Consider the following 20,224-nt stretch of genomic DNA (forward strand, 5'->3'; position numbering starts at 1 on the left):
ATTGATTTGGTTTTCTGTTCTGTTCTTTTTAATAAGTTTAGCTAAGGATTTATCAATTTTACTAGTCATTTCAAAGAACTAGTTTTTATTTTTGCCATTTCTATTTCTTTGTTTCCAGTTTATCTATTTTTCCTATAATTTTTAATCTTGCCTCTTTTATACTTACTTTTGGTTTGTTTCTGTATTTTCTAATTTTTAAATGCATTTTCAGTTCATTTATCTTTTCATTTTCTGTTTTGTTAATGTTGATTGTAGGGATATGATTTTCTCCCTGAAAACTGCTACAGCAACATTCCAGAAATTTTGGTATATTGTTTCACCATTATCATTTTTTTTTACAAAGTCATTAATTGTTTCTCTGATTTGTTCTTTGACCCACTCATCATTTAAGATTTTATTATTGTCTCCGTTTTTATCTGAATCTTTTGTTGTGGTTTCTGAACCAATTTCTATTCTTACTGCATTGAGATCTGTAAAGAATATAGTGACTTTCTGCCTTTTTTACATTTATTTGCAATATCTCTCTGCCCTAATACATGGTAATTTTTTGTGAAAGTTCCATGTGGCATAGAGATATATGTGTTTTCTTTCGCTATCTCGTTTAGAAAATGTCGTAAGTTTTTTTTTAAAACTCTAGTTTCTTTATTCAATATTAATTCAATTCCATAGTTTCCCTTTTGTTTATCATTCTGTAAAACTTATTCAAAACTGATAGAGTGATATTAAAGTCTTCCATTAATATTTGGTTACTGCCTATGTCTACTTGAATCTCAGGTGATGTTTCCTTTATGAATTTGGATGCTAAGGCATTTGGAGCATATGCATTTATTACCGATATTGCTTTGTTGTCTGTGGTTTCTTTCAGCATAATTCAGTTTCCTTGTTTATCCCTTTTTATTTCTTGAATGTTTGTTTTTCCTCTGTCCAATAGTATGAAGGCAAATTTTTAGGGGTTTTTTAATTCAGTTGATGCATAGTAAATTTGTTTCCATCTCTTCAGTTTTATTTTGTCTAGGTCTTTATTTTTTAAGTGTGTTTCTGGTAAGCAACAGTTTATAGGGGTGTTTTTATAATCCTATCTGTTATTCTTTTCACTTTATTGGATTGTTTAATTCATTCACATTTAGGTTTATATTTTCCTCCATCTGTCTAATTTTTTCCAGATTATGATTCCCCCCCTTCCCCATTCCCCCCACCCCAGCTATAAATTAAGTACTATGTACCTTCAGTTCCCTTAATCTTTTTTTTTAAGTTGGATCTGTTCCTACTGGCTCTCTTCCCCTCCCCCTTGATCCCTTCTTATTTTTTACCCCTTTCTCATCAGGGTTTTGTTATTATTAATTCCTCTCTTCTGCTTTTATCTGGTTATATAATTCTTCCCCTTCTTTTTTTTCTCCCAGTCAGGTAGATTTGTCCCCTCCTTTTCAGGTAGTCCTATTCATTTGTTTTGTTTTTTTTTTAAATCTTTTCATTTTTCCCCTTTCCAAAAAGGAATTTGTCACTCTCTTTATTATCCATATCCTCTTTTTGTTTACTCTAGACTCTCATTCTCTGATTTATGACCCCTATAATCATCTGGTTTCTCCCTTTTCTCTGTATTCATATAATCAAAGCTTCTAGATTCTACCCTGTAGGCCCTTTCTGCCACTATCTTGTTGGGCTGGCTCTATGGATTCCCTTCTACATTGTGTCTCACTCTCAGAACAAAGCCTATTATTGCAGGAGTCAGAAAGGACACTGCTCTTTGGTAAGATACCTTCCCTCCCCCAATGATCTTGTTGATTCTTTCCCCCCTACATTTGCCTAGAATTTTCCTCCTTGTGTCCATACTGTCCATCTACCCCTTTCCCTAGATAAATATATTTATCAGACACCAAAACCCCCCCATATAAAGTCATCCTATGTAAAAGTCCTCATATCCCTTAATAGCAGTACACTCATCAGTGGAACTTCATCACACCTCCAAAGTAAGACCTCCTTCCTTTCTTCTCCTTTTCATTTTCTCTGCTCTTCCTCACCCACTCCCCTATAGGCCCTTCTCTTTATAAGACTATATTTCTCATTCTGAGCCCTTGATTTGACCTCAGCACATTTCTCACTCCTCTCTATCCCTTTTACATCCACCCATTTCATGTACCCTCCCATGCTGAGACTCACAAAAGAAGCAGAGTGTTGCCAGCTTCTGCCTAAAATGTCCCGTGTCTACCTGTTGGCTGCTACCACTATCAGATTTCCACATTCACTGGTGGACCTCTTGTGTACTTTTATAAAGAAATCTCTTGCTGGTCTTTTTGTAGTCACTCTTTTGCTGTTTCTGTCAACATTTATTCACTCCTCTTGCATTTCTGTTGTTTGGGATGTTCGAGAAGCAAATAGTCTCCAGTTCTGGTTTTCTTTCTAGATATGTTTCAGACTCTTCTTTATTATTAAACTTCCATCTTCTGTCCTGTATAATTAAACTCAGATTTGCAAGATAGGTCATTCTGGGCTTCATCATGAGCTACATTGCTCTTCAGAACACATTCCATTCCCTCTTCCTTTTTCTAGTGGAAATAGATTGGTCTTGCATTATTTTAATGTCCTTTCTTTTTTATTTGAAGGTCTTTCTCCTGATTTGCATAACTTGTTTCTGAATTGAATTGTTATCTTTAATCACTATGTGACTTGGAGTTTGCAGTCGAGATTTTTGTTTTGTTTTGTTTTGTTTTTTTGCTAGGGGAGATCTGTAGATTGTTCAATTGAAATTGTGTTTTCAGTATTCAGACATTCTGGGCAATTCACTTCTATTATTTGTTTCATTATAATATTAAGGGTTTTGTCCTATCATGTTATACTTTTAGACGTATGATCCTCAGGTTGTTTCTTCTCATCTTGTCTTTGAGATCCCTATGTTTTGTTTTACATTGAGCATATTTTCTTTTAATATTCTTATTTACTTCTCTTCTAGGTTTTTTTAATTCTTTTTTTAAAATTTATTTTGATTTATCAACAATCACTTCCATATGCTTTTGAGTTTAAAATTTTTCTCCCTCTTCCTCCCCACCCCCCCCCAAGATGGCACACAATCTGATATAGGCTATACATATACATTCCTATTAAACATATTTTCACATTAGTAATGTAAGTAAGAATTAGAACCAATAGGAAGAACCACCAGAAAGAGGAAACAAAACTTAACAGAAGAAAAAAAAATAGCAAATAGTAAGCTTTGATTTGCATTCAAACTCCATAGTTCTTTCTTTGGATGTGGATAGCATTTTTCATCATGAGGCCTTTGGAGATGTCTTAGATGCTTGTACTGCTGGAAAGGGTTAAGTTTATCAATATTAGTCATCGCACAATGTGGCCGTTATTGTATACAACGTTCTCCTGATTCTGCTCACTTCACTCAGCATCAGACCATATAAGTCTTTCCCGGTTTTTCTGAAATCAGCCTGTTCATCATTTCTTACAGCACAATAGTATTCCATTACATTCATATACCACAGCTTGTTCGGGCATTCCCCAATTGATGGGCATCCCCTTAATTTCCAATTCTTTGCCACCACAAAAAGAGCTGCTATAAATATTTTGTACATGTGGGTCCTTTTCCCATTTGTATGATCTCTTTGGGATATAGCCCTAGAAGTGCTATTGCTAGGTCAAAGGATATGCACATTTTTATAGCCCTTTGGGCGTAGTTCCAAATTGCTCTCCAGAATGGCTGGATCATTTCACAATTCCACCAACAATGCATTAGTGTTCCAGTTTTCCCACATCTTCTTCAACATTCATCATTTTCTTGTTTTGTCATCTTGGCCAATCTGATAAGTGTGATGTGGTACCTCAGAGTTGTTTTGATTTGCATTTCTCTAATCAATAGTGATTTAGAGCATTTTTTTCATATAACTATAGATGGCTTTAATTTCTTCATCTGAGAACTGCCTGTTCATATCCTTGGACCATTTATCAATTGGGGAATGACTTGTATTTTTATAAATTTGACTTAATTCTTTATGTATTTTAGAAATGAGGCCCTTATCAGAGAGACTGGTTGTAAAAATTCTTTCCCAATTTTCTACCTTCCTTCTAATCATGGTTGCATTGGTTTTGTTTGTGCAAAAACTTTTCAATTTAATGTAATCAAAGTTATCCATTTTGCTTTTCATAATGTTCTCTATCTCCTGTTTGGTCATGAATTCTTCTGTTCTCCATCAATCTGATAGGTAAACTGTTCCTTGCTCTCCCTAGGTTGTTTTTAACTTCTGTGTATTTGTATTCCCAAGCTGTTGTTCTCTCTTTTGTTTCTTTGGTGAGGGTGCCCTTGCAGATTTAAGTTTTTTTTTCCATTCTGTTCATTATTTTTGTTGTGTAGGACATAAATTCTGCCCTCATAATTCTCATTTCTCTTTTAAACCACCATTTAGGAACAGTGTGTTGTTGTTCCATGTTCTCCTCAAATTCCACAGAGTCCTGTTTCAAGTGTTGAATCATTTTCCTTCATTTTGTAGGATTTATTCATAAATGCCTGACCTCATTTACTATATGTGGAGTTTATATTTCCTTCTGTCATTTCTGTTTTTCCTATTGATTTGCCTGTTTATGTTTAAGATCTTTGAGATTTTTTTCTTCCTGTAATCTTTAGTACTTTCGCCCCACCCATCCTCTCCAGTTTTCCTTATTGCCCACTTTTGACTTCTTCCCCTCTGATTGTGATTTCTTTGGGAGGCTGTACCTTAAAATGTCTCACCCTCTTCCCATACTAGGCGATTTACAGATCACCAGCCTGGGTTTCTGCCCCAAGTGACTTTTGGGTGGTCAGAACTGACCTCTTCTCAGTGCTATGCTCTTCCTTCCTTCTTAGTAGAGTGCTACACAGTTCCCCACACAACATCCTGTCCTGGTGACCTGCTCTACTCCCTCTATTCCTTAGTTCTCTGGTTTGGCACTGACAGTTCAGAACCTACCTTTCCTGGCACTGGCAGAGGCTGTTTTCCCCAGCGTCAACATTGGTGCTTCCAGGTTTCAGCCCTTAGCAAGCCTTTGCTCTTGAAATGGTGTGGCCAAGCTGGCTGTTGAGCCTTGAAGAAACTTCCACAACCTGGAGCCAGGGCTCTTTCAGCCTGGAAAGAGAGAAGGGTGATCAGGATATAGGAGTGGGTTTTGATGTAAACCTGCGCCAAGTCTTTGGGTCTGCTAGTGCAGCCTCACTGCTGGCAGCCTATGAGGTGGGGGAGGGGTGCTAAGTGAGTGTCAGTACCTGAATTTTGTTTTGTTTTATCTTCTTTTGGATTCTGGGTGTCCTGAAATAGCTGAAGTTCCTTTATCTTTGGCACATAATTTCTTATTTGTAAAAATATTAGAGGTTGTGGGAATCAGAGAAAATGTCTAGTCTGCTATCTTGTTGCTCATGTGTACTAGAATTAACCAATAGTGGACTGTTAATAAATGCTTATTGAATTAATTAATTAGTTTGTTTAAATAGGTCAGGTTGAGGCCTTCTCATTTTTATTCTCTTCTTCTAATTTGATGTTGTGACCAGTACTCTAGTTAATTTGATGGCTTATTACCCATAGTCAATTTATTTGAAAATAAGTCCCACAAATAGCAAATAGTCATTTTTTGTCTTTTAGAACATGCTCAGTTCCATTTTGTAGCTCATATAGTATTTACCCTGACTGCTTTCTGACAGTGGCATAGTAATAAATAGTGTTGGACTTGGAGTCATTAAAGATGTGGGTTTAAATCTTGCGTCTGACATTTATCAGCTATATGACTATGTCCAAGTCATTTAGTCGAATGAGCCTCAGTCTTCCTACCTATTCAAGTGAAAATACTTGAAGTACCTATTTCAGGAGACGAATCTTGTCCTTTCTATTTGTTGTTGACCCATAGTTGTAGTAGCTGACTCATCCCTTAGTATTTATATTGTTTCTTCAGCCTATTACCTAGATTCATTGTCGACCCTACAAAGGCCGCCATGGCTTCCTCACTAAGTACTTCTTTCTCCTGCCCACAGCATGAGTTGCTCCCCCGGGCAGATGATCTCACACTCATATTCTAACCCTGTACACTAACTCTTCCTCCCATAATACCTGCCACGACCTGTGATGTGTACCTAAATGCCTTCAAATTTACGGAAGTCATTATTGAGCTGAAAATCCTATATTTACTGACTCCAGCCACTGTACTGTTCTCAGTGTACCCTCCTTCTCTTTTCCTCATGCATTCTCCCATTGCAGAAAAATGGCTCATGTCCCAGGCAAAAAACAATTCAGCAAATTGAATGTGTGTTTGCATACACCACCATATGGATAGAGATTCAGCTCTAAATTTATCTAAATAAAACATCTTCTTCCCCCAACCTTTAGGGACAAGTAATGGCACCATATTATTAAATGTTTATTGAGTTTTTTTTAGGAGAAAGAACTTCAAGTGAACTATGTATCTGTTATCACAGAGTATATATTAAAATTAAAATGTTCTGACCCAGAGAAACTTGGTAGAGTGTTATAATAGTTGCCCTCCAATGAATAAAGAGTTTTAAATTTTTAAAATCATTCTTTAGCTTTTTTCTCCAGCTCTCAAAAAGATTAATTTCATTAGTTGAGACAGCTGTCTTTGTACCCAAGAAGGGGTTCTTATTTTAAATAAATATTTTAGATATGACAATTTTTTCCTCCAGGCTAAAAATAAGACTCCAGTTTGTAGACTTGATGGCTGTTACTTCAATGCCTCTGATCCTTTGCTTCATCTTTCAGCCTGGCACCTTAATACTGGATATGGTATCTTTAATACTATCTTTTTATCCTTGTAAAAAATTCCTTTCAAAAGGACTGGGTTTTTTTTTTTAATCAGACTGATATTACTCATTCTTCTTTTAAGCAAAATTACCAAATTTAATTATTTTTTTTACCAATGGAATTCAGTTATTTTGTGTTATCAGTTTTAGATTAACCAGAACTAACTATATTAAATGGATTGTGTTTTAAATTTCATGACTGAATTAATGGAAAAAAGAACTTTTAAACAAGGGATAGGAATAAAGATAGGGTCTCCATGTATGATTTCATTGATAGAAATTCATTACTAGGAAACTCTATCAATGCATGGTTGCTTTTTCTATTCAAATTATAATATTAGAGTTTGCTAGAGCACTACTGAGAGGGTTAAATGACTTGACCAGGGTCACACAGCCAGTATGTATTGTATGCTGGAATTCAAAGTGAAGTCTTTCTGACTTTACAGCCAGATACCTATGTACTACTTTGTGCTGCTTTTTGGATAGAAGAGTTAGAATGCCTGAGAACTGTGAAGAAACATGTAATTTTATCTTTTAGGAGAAAGGTAAAATGTAAACTAAAAATTTGCATTCCCTTCAAGTTTAACTTGTAGATGTAAGAAAATGTTTTTTACCCTCCAGAAAGTTTTACGCTAGTTTCACCTTTTATATTCTTTTGCAGTTTAAGGTTCTCTATTTTAAAAGTATAATTTAAATGGCAGTTATCTATTTTCATTTGACAGTATTATCTATTACAGACCAGCTAAAACTGAAAATATTTGTTTATTATTAATAGCATTAATTTAGTTCTTTTAAAGTTTGCAAAGTCCTTTACATTCATTATCTCAATTCTCACATCAGCTAATTGCTACTCATTTTGCTATATGAAACTTCAAAAATTATTAAATGATCTGAAACAAAAAGCAGTGTCTTTCTTTTCTGGAAGAAGAAACTATGTAGCATGTATGTCATAGTAGGATATAAGGAAGCATTTTGTAATACTTGAAAAGGTACATTTTACATACTATCACATAGGTATCCTTTAGGTCATGCTTATGGACTAATTCAGGATTATTTTAGACGTCAGTTACAACTTTATTGGTGCTTTTTTGGTAATCGTTTTGAAAATGTTATATACTTATTTGAATAAATCATATTTCTCTTGATTTTAATAAATGTATGTTCCTATAGCTATGTTACAGTTTTGTTATCATGTAGCATATTCTTTTAGTTATCTACTTCGAGTTCCTAGAGTTCACTATAGAAAAAAAAGAAAGATTATTCATTCAACAAATAAACTCCTGTTAAAGTCCAGACACACTTCTGGTAACTGAGTGCTATAGAAAATAATAAGATACTGCCCTTGTTCTTAAATAATTTAATCTAATAGACTGCTAGATAGGTGTTGATTAATGTCATTACTCTAATCTTAAAACTGGAAACTCTTTGAAAATGCACTTGAATCAATCTGCAATGTTTTATTTTATCCCTGTGTTGCTACCATTGTTTTTATTAACCATCATACTTGGCATTACTTACATCTAAATGTCTTACTCTAATAATCCACAAGCTGAAAACTGAAATGCAGTGTTCCAATTATCTATGAGTATGTTTTTGCCAAATGATGAGGGTGACCATTAATCAGGTGTCAGGTTATGTCATGTAGCAAATTCATAACTGTTCCAAAAGAGATAATGTCTTTCAGTTCAAAGACAGTTTTCTACACAGCAGTAGCTTAAGATGCACTTATCTCTTTTACTGTGAAAAAATCCAGTGATAGTTCATGGTCAGACTAGTATAATAACTCAGTTTGAGAAGGGGAAGAAGTTTAGCCAAGAAAAAATAAACAGGGAGCAATTATATAACCATTCTTGCCCATTGTTACTACTCCTCAGTTTATTCATTTATGGCATATTTCTAAGAAGTAACTTTGTAATTCATTTTGTAAATTGACAGGTGTCAGATTGCCACTGACAATTGTTTGCAAACAGGATGATAATATGTGACAGCCCAAATGATTAATTTCTTTCGACTCCAGTGTACTGTTTTAGCAGCCTTAGTAACTCATGCTGGAAAATGCATAATCAGTAAATAGCTTCTGAATGCTCTCTCCTTAGTCATCAACTGTTCTATTTACACTAAAATGGATGGATTATTTCTAATAAAAGCACTGTAAATTAATGCCCTTTTGAAAATTTCATAAACTTTATCTTTTAAGGCGAATTATGTAATTTTAAATGATTTCTTTTGTCTTCTTTTGCAGTGTATCATTTTAAATGTATCAATTTACCTTCATTTCCCTTTTCCTTCTAAATAATATTTAACACTTCTTTGTGAGTAAGGTTGGTTTCGCTTTATTTGTATTCCCATGCCTGACTCATAGTAGGTGCTTAGTTTATGTGTGTTGATTGCTGTTTGATTCTCAGCAAGTTTACTTAACTTCTGTACGCTTCAGTTTCTTCAGTTGTAAAATGGGGATAATAATAGCACCTACCTTCCAGGATTGGTGTGAGGATCAAATGAGATAATAATTGTAAAGTGGTTAGCACAATGCCTGGCACGTAGTACATGCTTAATGAATTCTTATTCCCTTCCCCTTCCTTTTCTCTGTCCACTTACATCACCTTTAGGTTTTGGTTTGTTAATTTGTATTGGTGTGCATTTAAAACCAATTTTTAAATTTGTGAGTTACTATTTATGGCAGAAGCTAAAAATATTTGATTGTCTCATTAGTCAATCTTGTATTTAAGCATGTTTTCATTAATTACAATGCTTTCTTGGTCTAAACATATGTTGTGTGATCTCTTATACTTCAGGCAAATATGTCATAAATCATTTCAGAATATGTGATATGGAATTACCAAATCAAATGTTTTTGGGGGATAAAAACCTTTTTTATGTCAGCAAAAGAGATTTTCAGGAACAAATAAACATTCATTGTTGGTAGACATTTCTACATGTTGAAAATAGTTGTTTCATTGCTCGTACCTCCCTAGCTATAGATATGTAACTATACCTGAGAATTGTGCAAATAAAAGCCTTATGCTAAGTCAAATACAACTGCCATATTTATGCAGCCATTAATTTACCTTTACAAAGAACTGCATGGTGGAATGTTGGCGTTTATGTTTTCTCCTACTTATTTTCAGCTGTTAGCCATTATGAGTATGTTTGTGTACTTTTTACTTTGGTATTACAGAAGAAAAGCCAAACTGATTTGTCAGTTTTAACAATTGTATTTTGCATTTTTAATAAAATAAAAGGTGATTTTGATGGCCCATTGTGGGAGCAGAATGTATTTTTTTAAAAACCAAATCATTCATTCAGCTTGGATAAAATAATTTTTTGACATGTACTGTAGAGATACTTTTCTGTTTTTCATAAAAAGGACCTTGGTAATCTTCCTAATGAACTACCAAAATAACAGCCTAAAATCTTGTGTTATGTCAAAGGAAAAAAAAATAATGCTCTACTCTGTAGATGTCTAAAGCAGCCTATTCCTTTCCTCATACCCTTAGAAATTTATCTCCTCAAGATAATTTGAAGTAACATTTATAGGAATCTTAAACAAGGAAGATCATAATGAGATAAAATACAGAATTGGTTTAACATTCTGCAGTAGTCACTACTCAATTCCATCCTTGACCTGCCCCCTCAGGAACTGAGAAGGCTTTCTTTCTGTCATCAACATCTTAACACTGAATGCAAAAGAGGATTCTCCCTCTTCCCTTACTTACGTCTCAGTGCCAGTCACTTTATTGGAAGTGGAAAAGCAATGATCTTACTTAGAGAAGATAAGTTTATCACCTTTGATCCATTTCCTAGTACCTTATACTTTGTTCTATTTACTTTCCTAAAGGGAAAAGTCTGGAAAGGGTTTTAGGGTGGAGAAAATAATAGTTTCTTCTTATTTTCAGTAAAACTAAAGGGAGGTTTTTAATATGGTTCCTCAACTATTTTATAGTATGACCATATTAAAAAGTTATGACTCACTTTCTGATATAAAGATATAGATATTCTTGTATTTTATATAGGCCCATTGTTGTCAGTTCAATATACATTCTTATGTACATTATAGTTATTTTTAAGAGCATTTTTCCATCTCTATGAAATAGCAAAATGGCTACTCTTTGAATGGTTTTCATTATTAAATGATTACTTATTTTGAGGCCTATGTCATCCTGCATAAAAGTCATATTTTAATATTGATTACTTGACAATGAATGGTTGAAATATGCTTTTAGTCATACCTTTGCATCATAATTAATTACACATTTATAAAGTACCTACTATGTTCTATCCCTGTGTTTGCTGCTAAATTTCTTATTATGTTATTATGTATGTTGATAATAGCAATAGCTTTATATAGGTTTGATACTTTACAAAACACTCTGCTCACCACAGTCTTGTGAAATAGGTCATACACACAGTATTATTCCTATTTTACAAATGAAGTTCCTGCAGTGCAGAAAGGCACAGTGACTTGACCAACATCATATGCCAGCTAGAGGCAGAGCTTAGATGGGGAACACTGGGCACTTTCCACTGCCTCATGTTTCTGTATTGGATAATGTTTTAATATTGTGAAATTAACAGTAAATAATGAACATGTTTTTCTGTTTCAGTTTATTGATGGTCGACTGGCAAAACTAAATGCAGGAAGGGGGTTTTCTGATGTATTTGAAGAAGAGATCACTTCAGGTGGCTTCTGTGGAGGTACAGACTAAATTAGAACAATTAACTATTTACTTAAAATTTATTTTTAAATTTTAACTTCTTAAAACTATTTCACAAACACTTAATGACACTAATATTCTGAGAAGAGTATTATTTTATTTCAGCTGGTGTCTAGATTCTGTGATTTTATTAACTGTATGACTTAGAGCATTTAATTTCACTTCTATAAACCTTGGTTTCTGCAAACATTAAATAAGAAAGAGTTATCTCAATGATTTCTGTGATCCCTTTCAACTCTAAATTCCATGTTCTATCATTTGTTTCTTCCCAAAATATTTGTTTAATTGAATTTGTAATGAACTTAATTTTATGAAAAAAAAATTCTGTTAATTAAAAAAACTATACATAATAACAATGGATAGGGCAGCTAGGTAGTGCTAGGCCTGGAGTTAAGAAGACTCCTCTTTGTGAGTTCAAATTTGGCCTTAGACACTTACTAGCTGTGTGATCCTGGCAAGTCATTTAATCCTGTTTGCCTCAGTTTCCTCATCAGTAAAATGAGCTGGAGAAGGAAATGGCAAACCACTCTTTGCCAAGAAAACCCCAAATGAGGTTATGAAGAGTGGGACACAACTGAAATGACTGAATAACAACAGCAATTTTATATGTCTCCTTTAATCTAAGAGTTTAGGGATTACCTATCATAAACTATCAGTGACTCAAAGGATCCTATTTTAGCCAATCATATCAGTCGTCAGGGTTTTTTTTTTTTTTAATGATTTTCAGAACGTTATAGCGGGTTATAGAAGATTTATTAAGCGATACATAATAACATACTGTTCCTTGTTCTTTTGAAAGAACTGCAGCCACAATTTAATAGAAAGTTGAATATTATCCTTGATGAGATTATATATGTAAATAGTTTAATCATCTTGAGGTAAAATGTACCACAGAAGTACAAGTTTCAGTATGTAATAATCACATAGTTGCACAAAACTTTGTTTTCTTTATTCCCTTAAGATGTTCTCTGGGCCATGAAAATGTTGTTGAAATAATGTGACCACTCAGATGACTTTGGCAAATTAATTTAAATCTTGAATGACTTTTCCCCATTACAATTAGAATATTATATTGGCAACATTGAACTTAGAGGGCAAAGTTAGTTTCCTTGACTCAGCAGTGATGAATGTAGTATCATCTTGCCTGTCTAGGCTCATGAGTAAAGATTTAGCTTCAATGGAAATTGTGTGTTAAAATGTGGCTTTTTTACTTTTCAACTCAGACAAGCTGAATATTGTCAGCTCATGGACAAATTGCTGAAGGCATATATTCAGTATTTACATAACTGCTGTCTCATTATCGTTATGACCCGTGGGGCTAAGCAGAGTGTATGGAATCGAAAATGACATCTTGTGACAGTAATAGGGTAGAACTATGATCCTTTTTATAGTTTAATCCTGTCGATTTTATCATTGGTCCACAGTCCTCTGTAATAGATGCTTTCACAGAGGTCACAGAAACTTTTAAATAAAATTACTATTATTGAAATATTTAAAGTATTAACTAATATATGAATTGGGTAAATAGGTGTTTTAAGTGTAATCCAATCTAAAAGAATCTGTTATTCTTTCTAAAAAAGAAAATAATTTTGATTGGGACTTTTATTCAGATTCAGGAAAAAGGAAAATCTGTTCAGCAAGAAATTATTTAAGTGTGTAGGACAAAACATTTTAAATATCATGCCTAAATAATGTCTCCTCTTAAAATGAGTCAAAACAAGTTTAATTGCTATTAGAATTTTTTTTAAACCAAACAATTCAGATAATGAATTCAAGCTTCCTCGACCATTTTAATCTACAAAAATCTGAAGACAAGGGTGCTTTTTTGAGAATCCTTGCTTGTAGTTCCAGAAAGTTCAAGTTTGAAAACTCTGTTAGCCTTCTTATAAGAAAGAGACTATCTTGAAATAGATAAGTAAAGAAGTAATTTCTAAGGTAGTTTAGAGCATTAAGCATAATAGACTTATATAGCAGTTGATTTTATAAATTTCAGTCATTGTTTAAATGGCAATGTTAGACACAGTAGAGGTTGGTATTACAGCTCATATGCTGTAGGCGAGTTAAACTTGTCTTTACATTGATTTTTCCAAGATAAACCATTCATTTAGGAAACAAGGGAAGTAGTAGTTGGGTATCAGACAATATTCTCTGATTTCTTAGGATATTATACCTAAATTTTTAAATTCAAGCAAATTGTTTCTGTGAAAACTAGTACTCGGGATATAAATATTCACTAAATATAAGGAAATAATCAGTTTCTACTAAAGAAATTTTAGAAAATACTACAGAAGCAGCTATTTCTCCTTTTCATCACCTTTGAATATACATTCTTTCATTGTTCCTCATTTAAATGCTCATTTGTCTACCAAAATGCAAATAAAAATAAAATGTAAATAAGTCTTGCTATTATGATTCTGATTGTTTTAATGCACTATTTAATATGACTAGGGAGAAAAGAACTAGATTCATGCTTAAATGTAGAACTACAAAGCCAAAAGCCTCTCTTGGCAAATGTAAGACTTCTCCTCAGTTTAAAAATTGATCACTGGCCTTCTTCTTTATAAGCACTTGTCAAGTCCACTATACACCTCTGTGCCTCATGTGGCCTTAGTTATAAATATCCTGGAGGAAAAACAACTTGGTCATATGTTAATCTCCCTCATGACTCCCAGCATGGTGTCATATACAAGTGTAATTTAAGATATTTATTGAATGGATTTTAGGAATGTACAAATTAAAGAACTCTTGAAAAGTAGATATGATCAAAATTATCTCAGAGAGAAAATAATGGAATGAGGCCTCATTAGAAAGTTGGGAGTGATTAAAAAAGATAGTACACAGACCAAGTGAAAAAACAGTGTGGCTATATAAAAGATTTGACAAGACATCACATTCAGAAAAAGTTATTGTCATATTGTACAATTGGGAACATGTATTTTTTTTCACTTAAAATTAACATTAACATTCTTACTCTTATATCTAAGTGTATTATTAGTTCTTAACTTTAGAATAAAGATATATTTTCAGTTAAATTTCATATACATTTACCTGGTTCCAGATTTATCTATATGACATGTGATTTTTTTTGTCATTATTTTGTTTAGACTAGTGGGTTGTTTTTTCACATTTCATTTATTAACTAATGTGCCAAAATTTGAAGGACTGTAAGCTAATCTTAATGTTTCAATGGCATGTTAGTAGGCTCAAAAACATTTACTAGCACAACTCTCATGAAATTTTTCTAAGTCACGGTTTAGGCAGACACAATTCAAGAAAAATTCATCTTTTCCTTAAACAAGAGCCAAAGATATTTTGTCTTTGAATGTGAATACCATTTTTTGTTAAGATGAACAATGTTAAAAATGTCTACCTAATAACCCTAACAGTGTTTCTAATTTTCATAATAATAAATTGTAATTATCTTAAAATAAGGATTTTGGAAGTGTTTTATTTATACTGAAAATTATAACAATATGTAAATGTATTAATAAATACTGTAATGCTTTTTTAAAATCTGGCTTTATTGGTAAAGAAAGTCACTTATAGCTGCTGACTGCTCTTAGTTTTTCACTATTAGCTAGTAGCTGTCTCTTGTCAAAATGTTAACTGAGTGGCTGGCCATTTTTATCTCTTCCCTTTGTAATACTTTTAGAAAAGACATGTAAGAGAAACTAGATTATGAAGCCTATTGATATCTGTAACCTTAATTTGTATACAACTTTAAGTCACAGGATGTTTAGCATTAGAAGTTATCACATAGTTACCGTCAACAAGCATGTACTTGTGCTTGGTAACAGCTATTTTCTCATTGCTTATAGAATTACTCATTAATTCTAAGTGCTACATGTTCATTTTAAAAGCCTTCTTTGTTTAGTTTTCAAATGAATATTGTTTCTTTTTTTCTTTCTGACAAATTTCAAAAAGAAATATGACAGCTATATGTATTCATTTATGTGAGGTTCATAATAAGTGGTACTGAAAGAAAGCAAAACTTTTGACCATTGCTTGAATGGAACAAAAAATATTCTGAAAGTATTAAAAAAATTATAGAATTTATTTTGATACCCCAGGGCAGGGGTGGGGAACCTTTGACCTCAAGGCCACATGTGGCCCTCTAGATCCTCAAGTGCGGCCCTTTGACTGAATCCAAACTTAACAGAACAAATCACCTTAATAAAAGGATTTGTTCTGTAAAACTTGGACTCAGTCAGAAGGCTACACCCAAGGACCTAGAAGGCCACATGTGGCCTCCAGGCCCACAGGTTCCCCACCCCTGCCCCAGGGTATTCCATTACTACTTTCCTGATACTCTAGATTAATAGAATTTGTCCATTAAAATTCTAGAAATTATGCTCCATGATTGTTTGGATCTAGAATTTGTGGTAAAATATAATTGATGGCTTCTCCTTTTTATATTCCAGGAAACTCAAGATCTTATCAGCAATGGATGCACACAGTCAAGGTAATGTATATTTACCTTTTAAAATGTTTGTGGGATGTTTAAAGGAAAATTAGGGATCAGTTCCATATATCTATGCAATTTGAAATATATAATTTCCTTTCTTTCAGAAGAATTATTTTGCAGATCAAGCACTTGATCATATCTTTTGTTTCCTAATATTTATACAGATAATTTAAAATTAAGTTTTTTATATACATGGAATAAATGCATTTTGAAAAGCATATTATGTCTCTCAGTTTGGCCAAGGAATTCTCTAACTTTGTGATGCTGCATAATCTCATAAATGTGAGTTATATGTGACAATGAGATTTACTAGGAATTTCATCACTGCTAGCAAACTGGTAAATGTTTTTTATAACAGTTCCGCTTTAACCTGACAGAAGACTTCTTGTACAATGTTAAAAGAATTGATAATGGTAGTGTTTATTTCTAGTAAACATTTAAAATATAATAAACAGCTCATTATGCTGCTTAAGTCTATGCTAATATATATCATCTGTGCTGATATATATGTGTGTATACATATGTATATATATATATATCTTGTCTCATTTGTAAGTGAAATATAATTATAAGTTATTTATATTTCAGGTGTATGATTACTCACTGTTTCATGGTCTGTTTGCATTTTTAATTATGATATGTAAATCTGATTTTTTTATATCATGGGTTTTGTTGTTGTTGTTGTTACAGAAGGGAAGTGCATTATTTAATACAGCAGTGACCAAAGCAACCCCTGCCGTACGAACAGCATATAAATTTGTAAGCTCTTTTCATTTCTTAAATTAAAAAAATTAATTGGTAAGTAAAAGACTGGTGGAATAAAAGCTTTTTCCAAATTAGTATTTTAAATATATTTTTACATTAACTAATAAGCAAGTTAACTTTACTAAAATTTTTGTCACAATTGTTTCATCTGATATGATATTTGAAGTTTTTAAGCATAGAGTTTTGGAACTTAACATGATTTCATCCTGGATTGGATTTTTTTACAGACCAGGAAGAAGGTATATGTTTTGTGAATTATCTAGGGTCAAAAACCAGAACCAAAACTAGAACCCAGGTTGTATTCTAATCGTGTTACATTGATTCATATTAGGTATGGTGAAACCTAATAAATTTAAATAAGTTGTGAAGTAATTTTAAGTATTATACCATTTAAAAAATTAACTAATAGTAATATGTAGAAATAGGTAAACAAATAAGTTAATTCTCACAGAAATTTAAAATTCAGTTAAGGCTCATTGTTATAAGAAATTACCCTTGCTTATATTTCTTGCTCCTCCATTGTTTTTCAGTCTAGCTACACTGACCTTCTTGCTGTTCCTTAGACAGGATATTCTAACTCCTATTTCTATGCCTTTACACTGGCTATCCCCCTTCCCTGGGATGATCTTCCTCCTCACCTTTGCCTCATAGTTTTCCTGGCCTCCTTCAAGACTGGCTGATATCATACCTTCTACCAATTGCTAATGCCTTCTCCTCTGAGGTTACCTTTCATCCACTCTGTATCTTATGTGTATCTAGTAATTGACATATTGGTTCCTCCTAGAAGGTGAGAGAAGGAACTGTTTTTTACCTTAAAAAAAAATTCCCAGTGCTTAGTACAGTGCTTACACATAATTAAGCACTTAATAGATTCTTGTTGACTAACTGCCTTAGAAATGTTTCTAGAAGTTTCTTTACCACATGCTTATTCTTCCTTTCTAATTATAGTCATATTTTTATTTGACTCATCATATTGGCTAGAAGGAGACTTTAGCTAATGACATTTTTGGAAATAAATATTTTAATACAGGAAAGGAGAGGGGATAGAAGAGAATAAGCATTTCTATGGTGCCTACTATGTGTCAGGCACTGTGCTAAGCACTTTACAAATATCTCATTTTATCCTCACTACATTCCTGCAAGGTAGGTACTGTGATTGCACCCATTATACAGTTGAGGAAACTGAGACAAACAGAAGTTAAGTGACTTGCCCAGGGTCACACAGCTAGTATGCATCTAAGGTTGAATTCAAACTCAAGTCTACCTGGTCTGTTCTACCTAACTGCATCAAAATCAGGAGCCTAGTTATAAGAGTCCAGGCCAGAAATTTAGAAAGAACCTGTAACTTAGTAGGCATGGGAACTCTTTTCACCAATGTTGATACAACCCTATGATTTAATAGATAAGTCTTAGAAAAACGACTGAGGCAAATAAAAATTAAGTGATTTGCCAAGGTTCATACATGTATTAAGTGTCAGAGGCAAAAGACTCCTATTCTTCAAATACAGTATTTTCTCCATTATACAAGGCTGTCTCTCTTCTGGAAGCAAATTATTTCTCTAACACAAATTACAAAACTTTGGAGAAATTATTCCTAAGCTAGCATCAGTTTCATTATATAAACATACCCAGTGAATGGCCATCCAACTTAAAGATCTCCAGTGGGAGAACCCACTGAGTCACCCCTTTGGGATAGTTTTTTGTTGTTGTTGTTGTTTTGTTTTACCAATGATTTCCTTGATGTAAGGAAACTCCCATTATCAGTATAATCTTACAGAATTACCTGCGATACTGAAGTACCTGAGAAGTTAAGTAGCTTTCCAAATGTCACATAGCTTTTCCTCAAATAAAGCCTAAATTACATTCTTTGCAATTTCCATCCAGTGTTTTTAATTCTAATGTCTACACTCAAGCAAAATAAGCTCAGTTCCACTTCTAAATGGTAGCATGACAGCCTTCAGAATACTTGAATATACCTTTCAGGTTTACCTCTTCTCCCCTGGCTCCCACCAAACATCTCTTCATCGAGCTAAACATGCCTATTTATTTTAACCAATACTTATAGGTAAAGATATCAAGGCTTTTTACTATTCTGATTTTTCTCTACTGAATCCTTTCTAGCTTTTCAGTGTTCTTCCTCAAATATGATATTCATAATTAATCCAAATGTGGTCTGACCGGGGAAGAGTATAGCAGGATTCAGATTTCCATAGTCCTGGATATCATATCTCACAATGTAACCTGAGAATTCTTTTTTTTTTTAAGGTTCCAAAGTTCATTGTTAACTTATAAGAAACTGACAATTCATTAAACCCCCTCCCAGGTCCTTTTTTCATATGAATTGCTCTCTAGCTATGTCTCAGCCTCCCTCATCTTAGACTTGTGAAGTTGAACACTGTAATGATCTGTTCCATAATGAGAATAGTTGGAGAAAGTGAGGTTTCCATATTAGCAGCTTTCCCCTGAAATCAGAAACCATAAGCTAAGCAAAACTACTAGACAGAAGAAAACTCCACATAAAGTCTGAGCAATTGATAGTGAGTAAAGCAGAGTGAGGGTATATTGTACCTCAAAAAAGAAATCTCTCTCACCCAACATCATCTTTGGTTTAGTATTTTTTAAAAAGTAGAGTTTGTGGTATTTATTTAGCAGCCATTCTTTAAAGAAACAACTGATTATCCATATACCTTGTAGGTTGAAAATTTACATCCTACCGTTTTGGGGCTTTGAATAACAGAACAACTAAATATAGATCCAAACTTGAGTAAGAGAAAGCTAAAAATAGATAAGCTGATTCTGTGATAAATTGCAAAAGAAGGGATTTTGGATCATTGCTTTAGTAAGGAAGATTGAATGAAGGTAAATATTTAAAGTATGAAAGGAAGACGGTTAGGCCAAAAGACAGGTAACCAATTTCAGAGAATGAGAATAGACTTGCCTCACTGAAATGGAGATCATAAGCTAAGAAAATACTATTTGAATTGGATCTCTTTATATTCCCTCCTATCTATCTATTTATACTCTTCCCCGAGTGAGGGTAGGGGGAGAGAGTCTACTATGTGTTTACCTTTGCCTAGATGCTCAAATGATTTTGGGATTTTCTTTATGGGGATTTCCTCAAAAACAAGGTAAAGTGATAACAGCTACAGAAAAATTAAAAGACATTCACAGAAAGTTGCCTTCTAAGCATCCTCTGTGCTTTTTAAAAGTTCAAACCAGGACCTGAGGAGTTCTAATACCTAATGTTGATTTCATAGGTATTCTCTAATAAAGCAAGAGGGTAGCTTTTACTTTCTTAATTGTTTTTAATTCTATGCCTACATGGAACATATGCCCTATTCCAATAAAAACCACTAGTCAAATTCTCCACAAGCATGTACAAGCACTTCATTTCTCCTGAGATGAATTTCTTTGCAAGGTGTCAAACAGAAACACTTTTGTAGTCATTTTAAATGTACATTTTCCCCAAATGACCTACCAAATGTTTTTGTATTCTTT

General features: G+C 33.3%; 1 protein-coding gene across 4 annotated transcripts in view; it reads left to right on the forward strand.

Annotated features, from left to right (window-relative positions):
* Window positions 1-20,224, forward strand: part of DENND1B (DENN domain containing 1B) — a 390,124-nt gene that overhangs the window by 300,580 nt on the left and 69,320 nt on the right. For all 4 annotated transcript variants that reach the window (XM_027843462.1, XM_027843459.1, XM_027843461.1 and 1 more), the window contains 3 exons: window positions 11,386-11,476; window positions 15,918-15,958; window positions 16,652-16,720. In XM_027843462.1, coding sequence (XP_027699263.1) covers window positions 11,386-11,476; window positions 15,918-15,958; window positions 16,652-16,720 — 201 coding nt within the window. The remainder of the gene's footprint in view (window positions 1-11,385; window positions 11,477-15,917; window positions 15,959-16,651; window positions 16,721-20,224) is intronic.

The sequence above is a fragment of the Vombatus ursinus genome, unplaced genomic scaffold, assembly GCF_900497805.2.
Source record: "Vombatus ursinus unplaced genomic scaffold, bare-nosed wombat genome assembly UNPS02014909.1, whole genome shotgun sequence".
Lineage (NCBI taxonomy): Eukaryota > Metazoa > Chordata > Mammalia > Diprotodontia > Vombatidae > Vombatus > Vombatus ursinus.